The sequence below is a fragment of the Hypanus sabinus genome, unplaced genomic scaffold (assembly GCF_030144855.1).
Source record: "Hypanus sabinus isolate sHypSab1 unplaced genomic scaffold, sHypSab1.hap1 scaffold_293, whole genome shotgun sequence".
In the NCBI taxonomy this organism is placed as follows: Eukaryota; Metazoa; Chordata; class Chondrichthyes; order Myliobatiformes; family Dasyatidae; genus Hypanus; species Hypanus sabinus.
The window spans coordinates 515,737-541,025 of NW_026781079.1; the positions used below are offsets into that span (position 1 = coordinate 515,737).

Consider the following 25,289-nt stretch of genomic DNA (forward strand, 5'->3'; position numbering starts at 1 on the left):
CTTCTTCAACACTTAGAGACAAGTATCACCACAGATGCCTGTGGTTCCACTGGTAAGTTACCACATTAAACATTTGCTCAAACACTCACCTGATCTGCTTCAGATTCGGGAGCATATGCGGGAGAATTTCAAGGCTGTGGACAGACAGGTCCGTGAGTGAGTTCCATCCCAGCTCTAGCCCCACCAGTGAGTCATTTGGAAAGGGAAGGTGGATGAGAACCTCAATACCAGAATCTGTGAGACCGACATCCCGTAGTCTGGAGATGAGAGGGTGTGAGGGTAAAGGAAAAAATATGAACCAGTGCAAATCCACACTTATTAAACAGGAACACAACTACTGATCACATGAATGTTTAATGTCAGACACACAGTGACAGTCAACACAATCTCCCGCAGTCTGGTATTTACCCCAGTTTCTGTATTTTGCACTCTGGGTTCCCCAAAGCTGCAGTCACCACTCTCACCCCCGAATCTCCCAGGGCATTATTGTAACTCAGATCCAGCTCCGTCAGTGATCGGTTGGCACTGAGAGCGGAGGAGAGATCCTCAGCACCAGAATCTGTGAGATGGACTTGGTCCAACCTGGAGATGAGAAGAAGCGAGACGGGGAGATGGTGAGAATCCCCAGTGTTCATCAGTAACACGACTACTGATCACAATAGTGTTCGGCATCAAATACCCAGTGACTGTAAACCCAATCTCTCCCCTTCTGGTACTTACCCCAGTTTCTGTATTTTACACTCCGGGTTCTTCAGAGCCGCAGACACCAGCTTCACTCCGGAATCTCCCAGTTCATTGTTCCCCAGTCTGAACACAGAGAGTGAAAAACAAATTGACTCACATCCTGCGTCCAACAGCATACAACTTCGATATTACGGTAAGCTCTTCGGAAAGTTAGTAATGCAAAATTATTGTCCTCAGAACCTTGTTTAGTGCCTCACGGAATGTCAGTAATTGAGTTAAGGAAGAGCTGTCAGCGTGTCTCCTGTAAATTTTCCTCCTTCCGTCCTGTTCGAAAGACTGACCTCCTATTCGTGTACGAGAGAAAGAGAACCTTGGGTAGGGTAAGCTGGAGGGTTGTCGGGCACAGTCGAGGCGGTAGGGGGACGGAGTCACACATCCTTAAGTAAGACAAGGTAATTCACACACAGGGTGGGAGAAAGGGCAGAATGCACAAGCTGAAAGCTCGGAGAGTGGAAGAGGGGAAATTATAAGTGGACAGGACAGGGGAGTCAACAAGACAGTGCCAATCCGGAGCAGTAAGGCATTGGTCAGGGATAATCCAGCTGCAGAAAAGACCAAAGTGGGGGAAAATACTACTACTCAGATTTAGAGATAATTAAACAGTTACCGCAACTCCAGGCATTTGTGCAGCACAGGTCCCAGCCGCTGGAGTCCCTCACACTGAATGCGACTGTTCCACACATCGAGGTTGCTTTATTGTCTCACAGAGTCCGATGACATAGGACAGGACCGCGCAGTCAATTGGCATCAGTCGCAATTCACTGAATGAAAGGGTGACCACAGACCCCAGTGTGGCCTGAGCCAGTCCACGATTCTGACACTCAAATAAGTAGAGCAGTGTGTTCAGGAGGCTCCTTTTACCAGTTTCACTCCCTGGGTTTCCAATCTGATGTTCAAACACCTCCTTCACCCAGTCGATCACTCGGCAGATTGTTTGACGAGGAGATGGACCCAGAAACTCCTCCAGGCCCCGGGTTGTCATTGGGGAGGAGAGACCTACAACAAAATGGAGAAACACCTCAAATCGTCCATCATCTTCACCGTGAGCTTCATTGAGGGATTTAAGGATATCTGCAGGATGTGGATTCAGGAATTGTGCGAGTGCGGCTACAAACTCTTGGAAGGTGACGTGTGGGAATGTGTACACTACGCTCCAGGTGGAATCCTCTCTCTCCAAAAGCTCCATCAGGAACCCAGACAGGAACTGGGAAGGCTGTACATTGTAGCTGATCAAATCTCCATCCGTAAACACAACCTTCTTCTCAGATACTCCCCTGAAGGCCATCTGACCCAGGCTCAAAAAGACATCACGGGGACTTTCAATCTCACTGCCGTTGTTTTTCAGGATGTTGTAGATATAGCAGGAGTAGAATTGGGTGACGGTCTTGGGAACTCGCTGTGGGTCCCTGACTCTTTGGGTGAAGAAGGGGCCCAGTGCCAGAGCAAGGATCCAGCAGTAGGAGGGATTGTAGCTCATGGTGTACAGGATCTCATTCTCCTGCACGTATTTGAAAACAGCTGCTGCCACTGTCTGATCTTCAAAATGCCTGATGAAATATTCCTTCCGTTCCTCACCAACAAATCCCAGGATTTCAGCCCTGACACAGATCTCCGCCTTTTCCAATAAATGTAACGCAGTGGGGCGGGTGGTCACCAGCACTGAACACCCTGGGAGCAGCTTGCCCTGGATTAAACTGTACACAATGTCCGATACGTCACACCACCACTCGGGATCTGGGCACTGGTGCTGAGGTTGTGTGAACCTCTGACTGTTGGCAAAATCAATACTGTTCTCGAATTCATTTAAACCATCGAATATGAACAGCAATCCCTCTGGATTGTTCCTGATCGCGGTGAGGTTATTCCCAAAATAAGGATACTGATTCAGAATAAGTTCTTTCAAGGTTATTCTGCATTTAATTAAGTTTAAATCCCGGAATTTGAAACTGAAGACAAATTGGAATTGTTGGTATATCTTCCCAGTTGCCCAGTCATTGACAATCTTTTGCACCATTGTTGTTTTTCCTATTCCAGCAACTCCAACCACTGCTGCTGAATTCCCAGACTGGGATTTACTTCGGGTAAAGCTGCTCTGGAACAATTGATCAGTTCGGATTTTTTCCAGCTCTCCACCGAGATGCCTCTTTCTCCATCGTTCATGCTCCCGGCCTTTGGCCAGCAGCTCACGTTCCACCAATCTCCGATCTCGAAGAATGGAAATAATCGTGAGCTCAGTGTATTGTTCAACCTTCACCTTCTCCCTCTTCAGGATCGTGTTCACTCTCAAAGTCTCAGTCTCTGACCGTAGAGTCTCCTTGTGTTTCTGTTGAACATCTTCCATGGAACAGAGAGAATAAAAATCATGTTAAGTTTGGCATAAATGAACCTAAAAACTCTAACCAGAACTCACTGCTAAGATATCAAGAATTAATTCAAGGCTTCTTCAGATGACAGAGAGTAAAATGATGTTCACAGGCCACTAACACAACAGTTATCAATGACCAGAGTATCAGATCTCTACAAACTGATATTTGCTGAAAATGAATATGAAAAATTCCTCTGCACATTCCTTGAGTCACTGTGTGTAGTTTTTCCATAGATTCAGCTGTGTCTTTGTTCTCAATTTAATTTAATTATAATATTAATGATGACTGTTTACACCTTCAAGTTCTTCACAGCTCCTAACTTGTTGAAGATGAGAAATTGTTTTAAAACACAGAAACACAGAAAACCTACTGCACAATACAGGCCCTTCGATCCACAATGTTGTGCCAAACACGTCCCTACCTTAGAAACTACTAGGCTTACCCATAGCCGTCTATTTTTCTAAGCTCCATGTACCTACCCGAAAGTCTCTTAAAAGGTGCTATCGTATCCGCCTCCACCACTGTTGCCGGCAGCCCATTCCACGCACTCACCACTCTGTGCGTAAAAAGCTTACCCCTCACGACTCCTCTGTACCTTCTCCCCAGCACCTTAAACCTGTGTTCTTTAGTGGCAACCATTTCAGTCCTGGGAAAAAAGCCACTGACTATCCACACAATCAATACCTCTGATCTTATACACCTCTGTCGGGTCACCTCTTGATTTATTTTCAGTCCTGGCTGCTTCTAGCATCTCCAAGCCTGAATGCTTGAAACAACATTGAGGAAAACATCTCTAAGTTGTCTTAATGCGAATGTCTCACCAACTATCAGTGACAAAAACCACTGCCTTTTGAATACAAACGCACACAACTGATGATATATAAAACCTCTTTGACAGCGGTGAGGAAAACAACTCTAAATCGTTATTTCTCATTTATTTCTCACTATCTACCAGTGACAAAAAAATCACTGCTTTCTGAACACAAACACACGCACCTGACATTATTTAAACACTGCTTGTTCTCAGAACAGTGTGGAGTCTAATGGCTGCACACGGTCACTCGACTGATGCTAGTTGGAAACTGATCAACAACGGACTCCTGTCCCAATTAACTAGCATAGTATCTCAAATAAGACTACACTGGGTTCCACTCATCAGAAATGAGTTCAAACGTTCATGGACCCATTTTGATTGGCTTAACTGTACTGGACCCTTTCAATTCATTTCCTGTTAACTGTTTGTTAAAGTTGAAATATCTGAAACTGTATTTCCATTTTAATGTTATGCTGGTGTAAGCTCTGCTACTTCCTGTTGAATGATAACCTTGCATGTCACAGCATTTACACAGCATTCACCGCAATTTTCTTTACCCAGTCAGAACATTTCCACTTCACTGTTTGGCTGAAACTGAATCATACCGACCCTTGACCCTGCTTATTGATGGTGACCTTCTCACTGTTGCCCATGCAACACTAACTCATGTGGCTGTTAGGCGGAGTTAGATAACAAGCCAAATCTGTTACAAGCCACAGAGAGAGGGTTACAAATGACATGAAGTGTAACTTAAGCTCAGAGTACAAATAAATGATGGTTAAGTCAAATTTATTTTAAAAGCAAATTTTAAAAACAACCCTTATTGACCAGTGGAAGAACATCCCTTTCCCCAAACACTGACATCTGGGCTCTCAGCTTCAGTGATCTACGAGCAATCGCAGATCAATTTCAATTATGTAATCAAGGTTTCCATTACTTACCCTTCAGAGAAGTTGATAAATCCCAAAAGTGTCGGGTGATATTCACGTGCTCATATGGATCAGGACCTGTTGATATCAATAAGCTTCCATGAAATATCATCCAACATGCTTTGTTATATCTGGTTTATGTCAATAAGATTTAGGACCGCATGAGTTATTTAACCATACCGAATTCCTGGATTTCTTTCAGGATCTTGTCCAATTTTGGCAACTCATTCCTCATTTCCGCAAAGTATTCCCATGTTGCTTTTCGGGCTTGGGCTCCTTTCTCGATCACCAGACTGAGCAAGAGTCTGGAACTCTCTGTCTGGCACCCTTTCTCTGTAAGCTCAATAACTTGCTGTGGAAAACACATTTTGGAGACGCAGAACAATGAAGAAAATTTTAAAGTGCACAGTAAATTATCACCACATACTGCCCTGAGATTAACTTTTTTACAGGCATTCACAGTAGACACAAAGCAACACAACGGAAAAACTACACGCAAACGGACAACGTGCAAAACAATGCAAAGGAGTACAGCCAACATTTCGGGCCGAGTCCTGATGAAGCCTGCTGATTTCCTTCCTCCAGCATTTTGCGTGTCTGTTGTGCTTAGATTTCCAGCATCTGCAGATTCTTTTGTTTGTGGTAACCTGCCTCGATGACTACTGTCTGGTGGCACTTCGCTCCACTGATAAAGTGCTTTGAGGAGTTGCTGATGAGCATATGAACTCCTGCCTGAGGAATGACATGGATTTTGCCTTCTATCAAAGCAGGTCAACAGCAGATGTAATTACATTGGCTTTTCAACAGCGAAGATGTCTAATCGGGGTGGGCTTCATAGTTACAGCTCAGCATTCAATACTATCATCGCCTTAAAAACAAATTAAGAAGCTTCAAAGCCTTGTCGTTGCCAATGTGAACTGACTGGATTCTGCAACTGAGGAAATCAAGGATTTAATTGTACAAGACAGTATTGAGGGCAGCGGCTTAAATAGGGTGGAATTTGTTAAGTGCGCTCGGAAACTCCCCCGCCCTCCCCCAGGCAATATAGTTGACGCCTTATCCGGGAGTCGACAAATCTTGACCAACAGACTGCAATGTCAGCGGGGATCACTTTGGGACTGAAGCGCTTCAATTTATTAGTCCTAAATTAGATCTAGGGTGACAGAGTAGAGACAAATCTCGACCAAAGGAGTGCAAGGTTTTCTTTCCCTTCAGTAGCCTGCAGATCTGGAAAGGGACGGTTTGGTCCACAAAGTTAAAGTTCTAAATTGGAGCAATGCAATTTTTGGTGGCATTGGGGACGTGTGGAAGTTGACTGAAGTTGTTTGACAGAAAAGGACAACGTTTCTCCTCTGATTTACCGTGGAGAAGGAAATGAAGGCCTTGGAAATTGAGAAAATTATCAGGATATCTTGCATGTTTTTACAAATCAAGAATCTAGCAACCTCCACTTTAAATATACCAAACAACATGGCCTCCGCAGACATCTGTGCCAATGTATTCCACAGATTCACAACCATCTGGCTAATGAAATTCCTTCTCATCTGTTCTACTGAAATTTTAGGATCAAATTTAAGAAAGGCTTCAAAGAAAAACCTGGCAACTATTGAGCAGTGCACCTAAGTTAGAAGAGTGGAATTTAGAGGGATAAGACATACAGCATTTGGAAATGCAGGATTTTTATTCTTTGGAGCATAGAAGGTTGAGGGGGAACTTGATAGAGGAATTTAAAATTATGAGGAGGATAGATAGAGTTGACGTGGATAGGCTTTTTCCATTGAGAGTAGGGGGGATTCAAACAAGAGGACATGAGTTGAGAGTTAGGGGGCAAAAGTTTAGGGGTAACACGAGGGGGAATCTCTTTACTCAGAGGGTGGTAGCTGTGTGGAACGAGCTTCCAGTAGAAGTGGTAGAGGCAGGTTCAGTATTGTCATTTAAAGTAAAATTGGATAGGTATATGGACAGGAAAGGAATGGAGGGTTATGGGCTGAGTGCAGGTCGGTGGGACCAGGTGAGAGTAAGCGTTCAGCACGGACTATAAAGGACGAGATGACCTGTTTCTGTGCTGTAATTGTTATACGGTTATATGTTATATATCGTTTGATTTAGTCAGCATGGCTTGATAGTATAAAACAGTGGGTGGTGGTGTAAAGGGCATTTTTCATACTGAAGGCTTGTGACTGGTTGTGTAGTATAACAGTATGTAATTGCTCTCTATATAATGATTCGTACTTTTTTGTTCTTGTTTCTGTTTGTGTCTTGTCATTCATTGGAGGCACTTTGCATTTCCCTAGCATTTGCCTGTCGTTAAAGAGGCCAAGTTGTTAGCTTGACCCTCAACCCGGCATGGATGTCAAACGTGCAGGGCGCCGGCTGGGTTGAACTCAAAGTCGAATGCTGATGCCATCACACCACCGGCCACCAACAAATCGTAATTGTTCTTGGTATAATGATTTATACATGTCATCAAGTTTGCAGGTAACACTAAAATTGGCGGTGGCATTGTCAGTTAGTGAAGGGTTAGGGAACAAGGGAATATTGGAATCAATGAACAAGGGAAATAACGCACAAGGGTAAGATGCTGCATTTTGGGTAGATGTACAGGATAGGATCATGGGCTGTGTTGGAGCACAGTGGGGTTAAGAAAAAAAATGCACGTGGTTCTCTGAAAGTGACATCACAGATCAAGAAGATGGTGGAGAATGCCATTAGGCATCCTGGCCTTCATCAGTTCGGGCAACGAGAATAGAAGTTGGGATGTAACGTTTTAGTTGTACATGTTGGTGAGAGCACAGTTCCAACACTTTCTTCAGTTTTGGTCGTGCTGCTATATGAAAGATGTCATGAAGCTAGAAAGAGTTCAGAGGAGATTTCTAAGATGTTGCTAGGAATTGAAGGACTGACCTATGGAGTCAGGTTACTCAGGTTGGGACGTTTGTCACTGGACAGCAGGAAAATATGCAATGATTTTAGAGAGGTTTATAAAATCATCAGAGTGTTTTTCCCAGGGTTGGGGTAATCAGGAACCGGAAGACGGGTTTAAGATGAGAATGGAGAGGTTTAATAAGAACCCATGGGGCATTACCAACCCACATTTGACCAATGGCCTGGATGTATTTCAATCAGATAATCATTTTTGATTCTGACTCACATTTCCCACACCACTGTGTTTTAAGCACAAATTATTCAGTGATCAACGTCACCACTACAGTGAACGGAACTGAGAAGATGAGCCAGACTGCCTTTTATCTCTCTTTCTGTGCTGCAATCAGTTCTGTAACAGAATTCCCCAGCTGTCCACCTGCTCACCTTGCGCTCCCGTTCACTGAAATGTCCGTCCATTCTCGACAGGAGGACCAATTCTTCGACCCCGTCCTCAATCGCAGGTTTCAGTCTCTCCCGGTAGAGGTTCATCAGCTGCAACAGCTGGTAATCTGTGCATTGTGCCAGCCGCTCAAAAATTCCAGCATCAGTATCTGCGGTGTAAATAGGTAACTTAAGTTTCATCTAAACAGCATCCGCCTCACATCCACCATCACTATGAGCCTTCCAGACCAGCCATGCTTTCCAACTCACACACTGCTCATTGACACAATTACAACTTTCATTTCAGTTTATATATTTATTATCTACAAGATTATTAAGGAGGTGTGGCGACCCACTTCCTAGCGCACTCGAACCGGCTCACAAATAGCCAGCGCGCCGGCACGCAGGCCAGTCCCAAAAGGGCGCCAGGTCTGCTTCACCGACAAAGGGAAAAGCCTGCGGGGGATTGTGAGTACGTGCCCCCTACAGCATCCGCGCCCGGGGAGGGCAGGATCAGGGAGGCTTTAAAGCGAGGCTGTGAAGTTCGAATAAAATCTTCTTTAACTGAAGTTTACCGACTCCGTGTCGTTATTTCAGCGCTGCATGTAGCACACCGCTACAATTGGTGACCCCAACGGTCCAAACATTATTTGGACCGGAGATGACCGACGCCGTATCTGTTCATGCGGTTTGGTTGAAACTGCCAAGCTTCTGGACGCTGCGACCTCACCTCTGGTTCCAGCAAGCAGAAGCCCAATTTCACGTTCGGCAGATAACCTCAGAGGACACACGTTACTACTACGTGGTGAGCACCCTCGTCCAGGACACAGCGGCCCAGGTCGCGGAGTTCGTACAGTCGCCCCCGGCAGACGGCAAATACACGGAATTCAAAGCCCTGCTCCTCAGGACTTTCGGACTCTCACGGCGCGAGCGGGCTGCCCGTTTACTGCACCTGGATGGTTTGGGGGACAGAACTCCATCGGCTTTAATGAATAAGATGTTGTCTCTGACCGGCGGACACAAGCCCTGCCTCATGTTTGAGTAGGCATTCCTGGAGCAGCTGCCCAAGGACATACGCCTGCTGCTGTCCGACGCGGATTTCAGCGACCCCCGGAAGCTGGCGGCCCGGGCGGACTTGCTGAGGAACGCCAAGAAGGTGAGTGAGGCGTCCGTCGCACAGATCACCCGGCCACGCTCCCTGCAGCAAACCAGTCCAGGACCGGCCGCAGAGCCCGATAACCCCAGGGTCAGGGGTGGGGAACCCAACGAACAATGGTGCTTCTACCACCAGCGGTGGGGCGCAGAAGCCCTCCGCTGTAGCCCGCCCTGCAAGTACCCGGGAAACGCCAGGGCCAGCCGCCGCTGATGGCTACGGCGGCTGGGCATTGGGATAGCCTCCTGTAAGTGTGGGACAAGAGGTCGGGACATCGTTTTTTGGTCGACACCGGTGCCAAGATCAGCGTCTTACCTCCGATGAGTTACGACACCCGCAACAGGGCACCGGATCCCCCCGAGACCCGTGAACGGCAGCACAGTAAGGACCTACGGCACTCGTACGGTGCAGCTACAGTTCGGCTCCAGCCGGTTCACGTGGGACTTCACACTGGCCGCCGTAGCCCAACCGCTCCTGGGAGCAGATTTTTTGCGAGCTCACAGCCTACTGGCCGACCTGCCCAGGAAGAGACTGGTTCACGCCGAGACCTTTCAAACGTTCTCCCTGGGTGAAGCCCAGTTGCCGGCCCCTCACCTCGGCTCCATCACGCTGTCCGACAATGACTTCACCAGAGTCCTGGCGGATTTCCCATCGGTTCTGACACCGCAGTTCACAGCGGCCATGCCGCGGCACGGCGTACAGCACCACATCCCGACTCCACGCCCGCGCTCGGCGGCTTCCCCCGGACAAGCTCCGACTGGCGATGAGGGGTTCAAGAGGATGGAGGAATTGGGGATGATACGGCGGTCCGACAGCCCATGGGCCTCCCCCCCTGCACATGGTGCCCAAAGCTACAGGGGGCTGGAGACCATGCGGCGACTACCGCAGGCCGAACGAGGCTACCACAGCGGACCGCTACCCTGTGCCGCACATTCAGGATTCTGCAGCAAACATGCACGGTGCACGGATCTTCTCCAAGATAGACCTCGTCCGGGGATACCATCAAATCCCCATGCATCCAGACGACGTCCCCAAAACGGGCCAAAACACCCCGTTCGGCCTTTTGAGTTCCTCCGCATGCCGTTCGGCCAGAAGAATGCCGCACAGACGTTCCAACGGTTAATGGACGCGGTGGGACGCGACCTGGACTTCGCTTTCATCTACTTGAACAACATCCTCATAGCAAGCAGCAGTCGTCAGGAGCATGTCTCCCACCTCCGTCAACTCCACGCCTGACTGAGTGAATACGGTCTAATAATCAACCCAGCCAAATGCCAGTTTGGGCTCGACACCATTGACTTCCTGGGCCACAGGATTACTAAAAACGGGGCAACCCCTCTGCCCGCTAAGGTAGACGCAGTCCGCCATTTCAAAGGCCTTCAGGAATTCGTGGGTATGGTAAATTTCTACCACCGCTTCCTCCCTTCAGCTGCTCGAATTATGGGCCCCCTGTTCGCCCTGATGTCGGGTCCGGGCAAGGACGTTACCTGGGACGAGGAGTCCGCCGCCGCTTTCATTAAATCGAAAGAAGCCTTAGCAAATGCTACGATGCTAGTGCACCCCAGAACGGACGCCCCTACCGCCCTCACAGTGGACGCATCAAACACGGCAGTCGGTGGGGTACTGGAGCAACTCATCGCGGGTTGCTGGCAACCCCTGGCGTTTTTCAGCAAACACCTGTGACCACCCGAGCTCAAATACCGTGCTTTCGACCGGGAACTGTTGGCGCTATACCTGGCAATACGGCATTTCAGGTACTTCCTAGAAGGTCGGCCCTTCACCGTGTTCACGGACCACAAGCCGCTTACCTTTACGTTCACGAAGGTGTCCGCTCCCTGGTCGTCCCGCCAGCAGCGCCATCTGTCCTACATCTCTGAATACACGACGGATGTCCGGCACGTCTCGGGTAAGGACAATGAAATTGTTAGGGGAACCAGCGAAATGGCAGAAGAATTTAATGAGTACTTTAGATCTGTTTTCACTAAGGAAGACAGAAGCAATCTCCCAGATTGTACAGTTTTGGTCTCCACGGTTAAGGAAGGACATCCTGGCTGTAGAGGAAGTGCAGCGTAGATTCACGTGGTTAATTCCTGGGATGTCTGGACTGTCTTACGCAGAGAGGTTAGAGAGACTGGGCTTGTACACGCTGGAATTAAGGAGATTGAGAGGGGATCTGATTGAAACATATAGGATTATTAAGGGATTGGACAAGATAGAGGCAGGAAATATGTTCCAAATGCTGGGAGAGTCCAGAACCAGAGGGCATGGTTTGAGAATGAGGGCTAGGTCATTTAGGACAGAGTTAAGGAAAAACTTCTTCTCCCAGAGAGTTGTGGGAGTCTGGAATGCACTGCCTCGGAAGGTCGTGGAGGCAAATTCTCTGGATGCTTTCAAGAAGGAGCTAGATAGTTATCTTATGGATAGGGGAATCAAGGGATATGTGGACAAGGCAGGAACCGGGTATTGATAGTAGTTGATCACCCATGATCTCAAAATGGCAGTGCAGGCTCGAAGGGCCGAATGGTCTACTTCTCCACCTACTGTCTATTAACATCGGTGGTGTGGAGAGGGGAAGGCAACTGCCAGTCTCCCATACAACCCTGCCCAGGCCTGTGCCCTGGAAACTCCAGGCACAGATCCATGGTCTATCGAGACCGACGGATGCTATACACACTCAGCCACATTTTTCACACCCCCTCCCTATGCTAATTTGTCACAACATTTGAATCGGCCTGCAACAGTGGTGCCACCAGTAAACTGGAATATGGTGTTGGAGCTGTGCTTAGACCGCACAGTCATAGGTGCAAAGCACGTAAAGTAGGGAGACTAAGCACACATCCCTGTGATGTATCTGTGCCGAAAATGGAGAAAGTCCTGACTGGTTGCGCTGTGTCCTGGTATGGAAATACCAATGTCCAAGAAAGGAAAAGCCAAGTTAAAGTGATGGCTGCCGTCCAGTCCATCTCAGGCCAGACCCAACCCACCACTGCAGTCCTAATTTTCCCAGCACAGTCAATGAAGCACATTAACCATACAAAGGAGAAAATCAAAACTTCCGAGTTTCTGAATCTGGTGGGAGCAAAGGATGTTTGCAATGGCGAGAGTGGAACACCACACGAGAGCAGGGTGGGACAGGTGGCAGAGAAGGACTGCTAGGTGCGGGTGAAACAGGTGCAGACAGACCATCTGATGCTATTGTGCTTCCCGTTCGCAACCAAGATACCCCTCTCTCTCCCCCTTTGTCCACAACAGAGACCCATATCAAAAATAGGTTTATCATCACTCAGGTGTCATGAAATTAGTTTTTATTGGAAGCAGCAGCAGCATAATAAAGGTATTATTATGTAATAAAGTTATTACAGTACTGTGCAAAAAGTCCAGGATACCCTGGTTATACTGACTTTAAGAAGTATTTAACTCCCCATGGATGTTTTTATTGTTTTAGAACACTGAATCACTGCAGGTTTAATTTGGCTTACTGTCACACCAATCAACAGAAAAAGGTTTTTGTTCCAAAGTGAAAACTGATCTCTACAAAACTATTGAGATAAAAACATAAAATAACTGATTGCATAAGAATTCAGGTCCTTTAACATGACACACCAAATCATCACTGGTGCAGAGAATTGGTCTTAGAAGTTACATAATCAGTTAAATGGAGTTTGGGCCTCTGTAGCAGCAATGTTTAGGATTCGGTTAGGGAGACAGATAAATTGTTTGCAGCACAGAGGGGTCATTCAGGCGGCTGAGGAGGATCAGTTAAGAATGGACCAGATAGCTGGGGGTGGCCAGTCCCAAGACATGATTGCTTGTGGTCTCCATCAGTCCCATAAGACGCACCCTTTGTTGAGCTGATTAGAGAGGTAGGAGAGGAGGAGAGCTCGTCAGGACAAAGGGTCTCAGCCCGAAATGTTGATCTGCTCGTTTCCACGGATGCTGCCCGACCTGCTCAGCTTGCTTGTACCTGTTGATTTGACCACTGCATCTGCAGTGTACTTTGTGTTTCCTTTCCCCTTTGCTTTCCCTTCCCCTTGATTTCCCCCTTTCCTCTTCCTCCATCTTCCCCCTCCTCTTACCCTCCCTTATCTCACTTCCCCCTCCCCATCTACTCTCTTTACTCCTTCCGTCGGTAGCCCTCCCCTTCCTTTCTCCCACCTCCCTTGCCCCTACCTCTTAATTCTCCCTCCTTCCTCCACTACCCTCTCCTCTCTTTCCTACCCTCCTTTACCCCTTCTCAAATCCCCTCCTCACTCTTCCCTCGGCTCCCTTACCCCTTTCCTATCCCCTAGCCCCTCATCTCTTCCTCGCCTGCTCCACACCCCTTTCACCTTCATCTGTGTTGACGGCGCCTGTCAGGAACCTGCATGAGCACCACCTACTCCGAGGGGTTGTGAAGGGAACTAAGGCGGGGTTCAGATCCCAATTCCCAAACCTGGTTTAATTAAAAATCGCCAGAGGGCCCTGCACAAAATGTTCGACGGATGGAGCCAAACGGGACATCACCTCCCCCGTCCCGTCCCTATACCACCGTTTCAGCCACTCTCCCAACACCCGCCAACCTAATACAAGACCTGGCTTCATATATTCGCACTTTGACTCTAAAACCTACCTCGTACTTGCTGCAAATTTTCGCCTTTCACTCACGGGTGACACGTCCGGGTTTGTCTACAGCGAGTTGACGGCGGTTGGACGGCGCGGCCACCGGGACTGATGCGGACTCCTCCCCGCCATTGCGTACAATCCCTGATCGACATGCAGTCGAACCAATGGGAGTAGAGTAGCGCCTTCCGCCTCTGTTGAATTGGGCGCATTTACAGAGATTACCCGAAACGCTGACAGATCTGTAGTCTTTACAGCTTTCAATTTATGGAAAGTTTTCAGATATTAACGTATAGTTTGAAGTCTGACGTAAAAAATGTAAATGAAGGTTTCATATTGCTGCATTTATGGATATAAAATTTGCTGTAAATTAACTGAAGATTTATGATAAAGAAGTGATCACTATGAGATTTGTTATTATTAGTAAACCCAAATGACATTTTCAAAATAAAAAGTAAAATCCACATTGATATGTTGATCTATAAATTGACAAACATCAACCCAAAATGTTTTAACATATTCACAATCTCAAAACAGATGAAATAAATCCTCTGGATATAAACCACAAAAAGAACAGTTAGTTTCAATATCAAAATTAAACCTTGTCAAGTAAACATTGGTTGCATAACATCTATGTATAATTTTAAATGAAATTTCTTTAAATTTAGATTGGATCAGCTCATGATGAAATGGCGGAGCAGACTCGACGGGCCGAATGGCCGAATTCTGTTCCTTTGTCTTGTCTTATGGTCTTATTATTTTTTACAAAAGACTGAGGAAATCAAATATTTCCTTCAACTACCAAATATGATGTATTTATAGACAACATAATGATACCAGAGGGAATTGCATCCATAACAGCAGCAAATACTTTTGGAGTCACAGGAAATTCTAAGGTGGATAAAAAAAAGTAGGATTACGTAAAAATTGTTTAATCCAAATAATTTTAAAGGTATTATTACGACTGTCAAAATCAAGAAAATGTAGCCCCCCCCCGTCATAACTATTCATGACAGCAGATTTTTTTATACAATGAACTTTTTTTTCCACAAAAAGCTAATCAGCATGGTGTCTATCAATTTACAGATTTTTTAATCGACACATAAGGGGAGAGCTATATATATAAACCTGGAAAGACCTTCTGCTTTACAAAGCTGAACCCGGCCTCTCAAAGTTAAGTCCCTTTGAAGCCACTGGTTTAATCTTATCTTTGCTTTGTCCAGGAGAGGTTGAAAATTAGCCACATACCTTAAATATTGGTTTTTAACGATAGATATCCCCAAATATGTAACTTTCTCTTTTACTGGAATATTATTAATTATAGATTGAGTGCAACCTTTAAGAGGAAACAATTCACATTTGTGAATATTTAAACAGAGGCCCGAGGCTTTGGGGAAAAAAAGTAGAAACACAGTTTAAAGCCAATGGGATTTCCGAATTATCACTTTTTTTAAAAAAAAAGAGTCCTGTCATCTGCAACCTGTCTAATCAGAAAATTGGAATTTGCACAGGAAATGCCCTTTAGAGGACTAGACTTGATGGTGCAGATATAAGGAATAAATAAGGTGAGATAGGACAATCTTGTCTCACTCCCCCCATTCACATCAAACCTCGGGGAAGTCCCCAGCTTCGACTTTAGAGAACTATTAGCGTTTGTGTACAAAGCCTTAGCAGCCTTAAAAAAAATGGACCAAACCCAAATCTACCAACAGCTGTGAAGATAAACTGATGCTGAATAGTGTCAAAAGCTTTGCAGAAATCTAAAAACAGCATAAAACTATCATTTTGAACAAGATGAGAATTATCAATAAGACCTAAAACTACTTTGACGTTGTTAGAGATGCGTTGACGCTTCGTGAAACCTGACTGTCTTTCATCTGTTATGTGTGCTGAAAAAACCAGATGGAAATGGGGTCCAGAGCTGACCCCTCCACCCCCGGGAACTATGCTGCTAATGAGAGAGAGAGAGAGATGAAGAACAGAGGGAGCGGCATCTGGCACAGATAAGAGAGAGAGAGAGACACGGATGATTTATGTATTATGGCTTCTTCACTGATTGTTTACCATTTGCTGCAAGGACACTCCTTTGCTCATTAACATTCTTGCTGAGACAGCAGGGAGTGGCCTAGTTTGATGTTCATGGACATGATCAGTTGATGGATGGCTGATACCCCATCAAGGGGGGGGGGGATAAAAGACGGATCTGTGGGTAAACCCTCAGACACACCAGTGGACACTGAAAGAGTGTTGTGCACCCACAGGAAGGTGTGGGGTGCCTGGAGGGTCGGTTCAGGAGAATCGGTCCGGAGCACGGTGGATGAAGGCAGACCGGTGGGGACTTCTGTGTGTGTGTGTGTGTGTGTGTGTGTGTTTGTGTGTGTGTGTGTGTGTGTGTGTGTGTGTGTGTGTGTGTGTGTGTGGTGTGTGTGTGTGTGTGTGTGTGTGTGTGTGTGTGTGTGTGTGTGTGGTGTGTGTGTGTGTGTGTGTGTGTGTGTGTGTGTGTGTGGTGTGTGTGTGTGTGTGTGTGTGTGTGTGTGTGTGTGTGTGTGTGTGTGGTGTGTGTGTGTGTGTGTGTGTGTGTGTGTGGTGTGTGTGTGGTGTGTGTGTGTGTGTGTGTGTGTGTGTGTGTGTGTGTGTGTGTGTGTGTGTGTGTCCGCCCTTGCCTGGGTGCCGAGTCCATCACTGAAGAACGGTCTAGACTGGAACGGAAGGGTTATAATCGGTGATCTCAACGGTACAACAGAACAGGAAGACGACGGAAGGTTTGCCTGCTGCAGCTGCTTATCTCTTGCTCTCTCTCTCTCTCTCTCTCTCTCTCTCTCTCTCTCTCTCACTCTCTCTCTCTCTAACTTTGCAACACAACAACAACTACGTCAGCACGAACTGAACTGAACTCTATATTCTCTTATGACAATTCATTTACCCCAAGACTTTGATAGAGCTTGGTTTTGATTCTTATTCCTACACTTCTGTATTTATCATTGCTGACCTGTTTTATATTGGCATTTTTGATACTGTATTGCTTAGTTTATTAATAAACACCTATAGTTACAGTACCACCAGACTCCAACATATCATTCCATTTCTGCTGGTCTGTTAACCCAGTTACGGGGTACGTAACACATCATTAATCAATGGTAAAACTACTTTCATTCTGTTAGCAAAGTTCTGGGCCAGAATTTTATCATCAGTATTGAGAAGGCAAATAAGACGCCAATTATCGAAAAATAATTTATCTTTTCTTGGTTTAGGAATTAAAGTAATAAGGTCATGTGTTAAAGAAGTGGGAAGACATTCTTTATCAATACATTCTCAAAGCAATTTTAGTAAAAAGGGACTTAAGGTGTCAGAAAGCATCTTATAATATTCTGCAGTCAGACTGTCCACACCCAACGACTTATTATATTTTTGGTTTGAAATGGCAGCCTTAACCTCTCCCAGGGTAATAAGAGCATCACACAGGTCTTTCTGATCATTGGACAGGTTCCTAAGAATATTAATATCATTCATGAAATGCAGTGTGGATGCTTCACAATATTTTGAGCTATGTAGTTTACTATAAAGAGCAGAACAATACTTTGCTATTTTTAGACTCTTCTGTAATCACATCATCAATATTAAACTGATGAATGGAATTGAATTGGCAACGGTGCTTTTCTAAATGAAAGAAATAAGCTGTACTCTGTTCACCCTCTTACAACCACTGTTTTCTAGATCTCATATATGCACCTTCTGCCATTATAAGATAAAGATGGTTTAACTTATCCTTTAACAAAGCCAGCTCCTCTTTATCTTTTCTGGAAAGGATATCTGGAAACAATTCACATAAATATGCAATCTTTGAGATCAATGATTGTTCTTCCAACTTTCTTTTCTTTACCAACTCACTACTGTATTCCCTAAAGAATTTGGCAGATTCAAATTTACAAAGTTCCCAATTTGTAGAAAAATTATTCTCTACCATCTTTTTATGTAAAAAGCTGGTTGCCAGCTTTTTAATGTGCAAACAGACAACTTCATGCCCAAAATGGAATTATTTAATTTCCAATAAGATTTAAGATTGGATTCAGCTGAAGATAATGCAATTTGTACATGGATAGCTTTATGATCTGTTAAAGGGGAGGGGAAAAATTAAAAGTGACATGATTCTTTCTTAAGATGTCGGATAGTAACCAGTAATCTAGTCTAGACATGCATGTAATAGATTTATGAGTCCAAGTATATTTTCTAACTCCAGGAAAGTGCTCTCTCCAAATATCTATGATATTAAACTTCTGAATAAAGCTGGTAAAGGTATTATAAGTAGAGTATTGCCTTAGTGGCCATCGATCCAATATTTTCATCTAATATCATGTCAAAGTCTCCTCCCATAACAATAAATACATCAGGAAGTTTAGAGAGACAATAATCAAAATGTTTTTTTTTTCTCTCAATAGCAAGAATGTCCTTCCTCAAATTTGGAGATCAAAACTGAACACAATACTCCAGGTGTGGTCTCACCAAGGCCTTGTACAACTGCAGATCTACTTCTTTGCTCCTCGACTGAACTCCCCTTGTTATGAAGGCCAACATGCTATTAGCTTTCTTCAGTGCCTGCTGTACCTATATGCTTACTTTCAGTGAATGATGAACAAGGATTCCTAGATCTCGTTGTACTTCCATTTTTCCTAATGAAACCACTCAGATAATAATCTGCCTTCCTGTTCTTGCCACCAAAGTGGATAATCTCACATTTATCCACATTAAACTGCATCTGCCCATTCAGCCAACCTGTCCAAGTCACCCTGCATTGTCATAATATCCTCCTCACATTTCACACTACCACCCAGCTTTGTGTCATCTGCAAATTTGCTAATGTTACTTTTAACCCCTTCATCTAAATCATTTATGTATATTGTAAATAGCTGTGGTCCCAGCACCGTGCCTTGTGGTACCCTACTAGTCAATGCCTGCCATTCTGAAAAGGACTTGTTAATCCCTACTCTTTGTTTCCTGTCTGCCAGCCAATTTTCTGTCCATGTCAGTACCCTACCCCCAATACCATGTGCTTTAATTCTGCCCACTAATCTCCTATGCGGGACCTTATCAAAGGCTTTCTGAAAGTCCAGGTACAATACATCCACTAGCTCTCCCTTGTCCATTTTCATATGAAAACCCTCAAAAAATTCCAGAAGGTTAGTCAAGCATGATTTCCCCTTCGTAAATCCATGCTGACTCGGACCAATCATGTTACTGCTATCCAAATGTGCCGCCAGTTCATCTTTTATAATTGACTCCAGCGTCTTCCTCACCACTGATGTCATGCTAACTGGTCTCTAATTCCCTGTTTTCTTTCTCCGTCCTTTCTTAAAAAGTGGGATAACATTAGCTACCCTCCAATCCTCAGGAAATGATCCTGAATGTATAGAACATTGGAAAATGATTATTAATGCATCCTCGATTTTTAGAGTCACCTCCTTAAGTACCCTGAGATGCAGAACATCAGGCCCTGGGGATTTATCAGCCTTCAGTCCCATCAGTCTACCCAACACCGTTCTCTGCCTAATGTGAATTCCTCCGTCACCCTAGATCCTATGGCCACCATTACATCTTGGAGATTGTCTGTGTCCTCCCTAGTGAAGACAGATCCAAAATACCTGTTCAATTCATCTGCCGTTTCCTTGATCCCCATAATAAATTCATCCGTTTCTGCCTGCAAAGGTCCAGCTTTGGTCTTAACTATTTTTCCCCTTCACATACCGACATAAGCTTTTACTATCCTCCTTTATATTCTTGGCTAACTTACCTTCGTACCTCATCTTTTCTCCCCATATTGCCTTTTTTAGTTATCTTCCGTTGCTATTTAAAAGTTTTGCAATCCTCTTGCTTCCCGCTCATCTTTGCTATGTTATAATTCTTCTCTTTTAATTTTATACTGTCGACTTCACTTCTCAGCCACGGTCGCCCCCTACTCCCCTTAGAATCTTTCTCCTCTTTGGAATGAAATGATCCTGCACCTTCTGTATAATTCCCAGATATACCTGTCATCCCTGCTCGCGTTTCCTTCCAGTCAACTTTGGCTAGTTCGTCCCTCATAGCTCCATATACGCCTTTGTTTAACTGTAATACTGACACTTCTGAATTTCCCTTCTCCCTCTCAAATTGTAGATTAAAACTTATCATTTTATGGTCACTACTCCTAATGGTTCCTTTACCTCGAGTTTCCTGATCAAATCCGGTTCATGGCACAACACTAGATCCAGAATTGCCTTCTCCCTGCTAGACTCCAGTACAAGCTGCTCTAAGAATCCATCTCGGAGGCACTCCACAAATTCACTTTCTTGGGGGTCCAGTACCAACCTGATTTTCCCAGTCTACCTGCATGTTGAAATCCCCCATTACAACCGTAGCATTACCTTTGTCACATGCTAATTTTAACTCTTATAACATGCCGTTTGAAATATACCCGATTGTACTCGTCCCACCTGAAACATGGCGTCTTAGTTCGGTTTATCACCCCTCCACTTTCATCCTCACGTGGAGCAGCTTCCTCAGACCTGCCGTCTCTCGGGATCCCATCATCAATCTGATGTTCTCGAACTACCTGCATATTGAACACACCCTATTATCTTTATTTTTACATGCCTTTTCTATTTCCCCTTATAATTGGTACCATCACAATCTGGCTACCGTTTGGAGGTCTGTATACAACTCCCTTCAGGGTTTTTTTCAATTAATTCTCGAGGGCCCAGGCTCCTCCAGCACTAACTCTTGCACCTCTCACTTGCAGTATGCCTCACTTGCCCGAACGCTAGGCAGTTAATCAGGGTGACTGTTTCTTCCTGAAACCGTGGCCAGATAAACTTGCCCCTGCCCGTTTGGTGCTTGGATTCCAGGCATTCAGCTCTGGGCCCGCCTTCCTCGAGAAACCAACTTGCTCTCATGTGATTACCAGGAACTGCAGTGGGGCCCAGCAGCTCCTTCAGCACGCATCTACACTACACCTCCTGACTCCGCGTCCACTTTTCATTGAATTTGTTGAGAGTTCTTGTATTTTTGGTTACCTTAAACCTTTCCTAACCTTAACTGCTACTCCGTTGTATTTCTTTGCACCCAGCATCATGGAGCCAAACGCTCGGCAGATTGCGTGGTGATCAGACATTTGTGGAGAGCCTCTTCATTCACAAATGCGTTCATCGACGTTCTTAAGGTTTCTGTTGGACAATGGAGGAAACTTCACGGGATTCACCACTGACCTGTGTGATGTCACGTCCCCCTGAAGAAGCGGAATATCACTGGAGTATGTGTAGAAATTTGATTTTCTACAATAGTTCCATTTAATATCAGAGAACGGTAAGCCATATACATACTGAAATTCTAGTTCATCGCAGACATGAACCCATGGAAACCGAGAGTGCCCCAAAGGATGAGTGACCGTTAAAACATTTGAACCCCAAAGCTCCCCTATTCTCACACACCGCCAGCAGCAAAGCAACGACCCTCCGATTCCCCACCCACTTCCACACAAAATAAATCCTCGGCACCCTCCACCAGCCTCTGACCAAAACAGAAAAAGTTATTCTTTTACCCGACGTACCTCAGTCTCTCTCTCTCTCCCTCTCCCCTCTCCGTCTCCTTCTCCCTTTCTCTGTCGGAAAGAGGGTTGTCTCCTTTCACAGCGAGTGGATAGACATAGCAAAACACCTCGCTGATTTCCTGTGTCAAAAGCCCATCACCCCTTTTATTCTTTCTGTAGTGCAATGCATAAAAATGAGTGCAAAGTCAAAGACTTTATAGCCAAACCAACAACAGTAGCCATAACAGTATAGCCAAACCAAATACATTAGTAATCGAATGGCCAACTAATCCCTTTTGCCCACATACCCCTCGAGTTCATGTTGCTATCTAAACCTCTCTTAAGAGTCCATTAAGTATCTACCTCCACCACCATATTCCAGGCACCCATAACTTTCAGTGTAAAAGACTTACCCTCGCATCTCTCTTAAATTAGCCTCTCTTACCTTAAGTGCATGGGATCAGACATTTCAACTCTGGGATTAAAAAAAATACCTTCTGCTTATACTGCGCATGCCTGCCATAATGCGGTAGACATCAGATCACCCAGTCTCCGCTGCTCTCGAGAAAACATCTCAAGTTTGCCCAACCTCTCGGTACAGCATTTGTCCTCTAATTGAGTCTGCACCTTTTCCCTTCCCCCCACCCTCCCTTTCACCAATCACCAGCCAGCCTGTATTCTCTCATCTTTCCCCTCACCTATCACCAGCCAGCCTGTACTCCCTCACCTTCTCTTTCACCAATCACCAGCCGGCCTGTATTCTGTCAGCTTCCCCCTCACCTATCACCTGCCACATGCTCTGCAGATCCTCAACGTCCGAAATGTAAACACGAGGAAATCTGCAGATGATGGAAATTCAAGCAACACACAGAAAATGCTGTTGGAACACAGCAGGCCAGGCAGCATCTATAGGGAGAAGCACTGTCGACAGTCGGGCCGAGACACCCTCCATCAGGACTAACTGAAGGAAGAGATAGTAAGAGATTTGAAAATAGGGGGGGGGAATGCAAAATGATAGAAGACCGGGGGGGGGGTGTGACTACGGAGAAAAAAAGGGGGAGGGAAGCACCAGAGGGAGATGGAGAACAGGCAGAGTGATGGGCAGAGAGAGAGAAAGAAAAAGAAGATGGGGAAAAAAAACTAAATATATCAGGGATGGGGTAAGAAGGGGAGAAGGGGCATTAACGGAAGTTAGAGAAGTCAATGTTCATGCCATCAGTTTGGAGGCTACACAGACGGAATATAAGGTGTTGTTCCTCCAACTTGAGTGTGGCTTCATCTTGACAGTAGAGGAGGCCGTGGATAGACATATCAGAATGAGAATGGGACGTGGAATTAAAATGTGTGGCCACTGGGAGATCCTGCTTTCTCTGGCGGACAGAGCACAGGTGTTCAGTGAAATGGTCTCCCAGTCCGTGTCGGGTCTCACCAATGTATAAAAGGCCACACTGGGAGCAGCGGACGCAGTATACCAACCAGCTGACTCACAGAAGAAGTGTCGCCTCACCTGGAAGGACTGTCTGGGGCCCTGAATGGTTGGAGGAACAACGCCTTATATACCGGCTGGGTAGCCTCCAACCTGATGGCATGAACATTGACTTCTCTAACCCGTTAATGCCCCTTCTCCCTTTTTACCCCATGTATGATGTATTTAGTTTTTTTCCCATCCCTTTTTATTTCTTTTGCTCTCTCTGTCCATCACTCTGACTGTTTTCCATCTCCCTCTGGTGCTACCCTCCCCCTTTCTTTCTCCCTAGGCCTCTCGTCCCATGATCCTTTCCCTTCTCCAGCTCTGTATCACTTTTGCCAGTCACCTTTCTGGCTCTCAACTTCACCCCACCCCCTCCTGTCTTCTCCTATCATTACGCATTTTCCCCTCCCTTTCCTACTTTCAAATCTCTTACTAAAACTCACGTGTGCTGCCTTCTTCCACCTGACTAGATTTTCCACCTCACTTGTCATCCATGGTTCCTTCACCCTACCATTCTTTATCTTCCTCATCGGGACAAATGTATCCCTAACATCCTGCAAGAGATACATCGACCACATGTCCATAGTACATTTCCCTGCAAAAATATCATCCCAATTCACACCCGCAAGTTCTAGCTTTATGGGGAGCGGAGTTTCAAGATGGCGACGTAGACATCTGCCTTTTAGGCGCTCTTCATTTTTTAAACTATAATCACCCTTTAATCAAATCATTTCGTACTTAATTATATGGGTTGATACTTACGATTTACTTTTTTTCTAAAACAATACTTGATCTAATCTTTTCAAACTTAAAATGGCTACAGCTAAGAAATCGTCTAAAGAGCCTTTATCCCTCGAGGCAAGTTCTAACCTTCTGGATACTAAACTTGCAAGTTTGGAAAGTAAAATGGAAAGTAAAATGGCAAGTTTGGGAAATAAGATTACCGCGAAAATGTCTGAGCTTGAAGAAGTTGTTAGATCGCTTGATGCCAAGCTTCAATCGCAGGCATCGGATATTCAACGGCATGAAAACAAGATCACGCCTCTTGAAAACTTAATTTGTGAAAAAATACGTACACTGAAACATTGGAGAAAAAGGTACTGTCGACTGCTCAAATATTAGAGCATTATAAGTTTAAAATCACCGATCTTGAAAACCGATCTCGCAGACAGAACTTGGGAATCATTGGGCTTCCCGGAAATGTTGAGTCTGGTGACTTAACTGAGTTTTTCTCCAACTTACTGTGGGAAGTTTTTGGTGCTGAAGCTTTGCAAGTTAAACCTACTATTGATCGCGCCCACAGAGTTTCGAGATTCTCGATCTCGAGCGACAAGCCAGGGGCTGTGATTGTCCGTCACCATTATCCTCGGCAGAAAGAGCTTTTAATCCGACGAGCTCGTCAGAAAGGTATGATCTTTCACAGAAACAATAAGCTTCGTATTGTTGAAGATTATTCGTTTGAAGTGATGAGAGAAAGAATCACTTTTAAACCAGTGATGGCAGAGATTCATTCGATCGGACTTAAATAAGCTTTAAGATACCCAGCGAATCTTAGAGTTACTTTGGGTGACGACAGCCAGCGCTTCTTTAAAACTCCAGCAGATGCGAAGAAATTCGTCGAAGAATATCGATCTTCTACCATAAGTTGAACTATGTGTTCCGTTGAAGAATTTTTGGAGAGAAGATGCCATTTCGCTTTGAGCTTTAACTCATGAAGCCGCGTTATAGCCTTTTACCTTGGTCTGTAGACCTGTTTTTTTTACTATCACGGTTAGAGACGCTCTTTTAATTTTACTATAATGTCTTTTTTCTTAATCTTTTTTCTCTGAATTGGGTATATACATACTTTGTAATAAATTTTTTTTTAAGGTGTCGTTTCTTCTTCCCATAAGCCTTTGCTTTCCGTGATCGTTTATTTGTTTGCTTGTACTTGAATATGGGACGATTGTTTTGGATTTTTAGACCTTTTTTATATTGTAGTGATTATTGAATCCTTTTTCTATTCTATTTTGATGACTTTTTAAATTTTTTTAAATCGATTGGTGAATTTACATTTATATTTTGTAATATGGTTTTTTTCAAATTGTCGTTTCTTCTTCCCATAAGTCTTTGCCTTCGGGACGTCATCTACTTGTATTTGAATATGGAATTTTTTTTTAAAGGCATATTACACTTTTTTTAAACTCTAATGTTTATTCTTTTTTATTAATGATCTTTTGTTTTATATTACTTTTTTTTCTCTTTTTGATTGATATATATTTTTTTCTTATCAACCCTTTATCTAAACCTGGGTGTTATATTGTCTCTTTTTACCTTTTCGTGGAGTTGCCATCTTGAAATGGGGGTAATATT

General features: G+C 44.8%; 1 protein-coding gene across 1 annotated transcript; it reads right to left on the bottom strand.

The window, feature by feature from the left end:
• Positions 1 to 404: 404 nt before the first annotated feature.
• On the bottom strand, positions 405 to 24,298 carry LOC132388289 (NACHT, LRR and PYD domains-containing protein 3-like). Its single transcript, XM_059960627.1, has 8 exons — positions 24,180 to 24,298; positions 13,957 to 14,105; positions 8,163 to 8,329; positions 5,034 to 5,205; positions 2,597 to 3,078; positions 1,761 to 2,446; positions 721 to 807; positions 405 to 582 (listed from the first exon to the last, which is right to left on the bottom strand). The coding sequence occupies exons 1-8, from the start codon at positions 24,296 to 24,298 to the stop codon at positions 405 to 407; spliced, it is 2,040 nt and encodes a 679-aa protein (XP_059816610.1).
• Between the last annotated feature and the right edge of the window lie 991 nt (positions 24,299 to 25,289).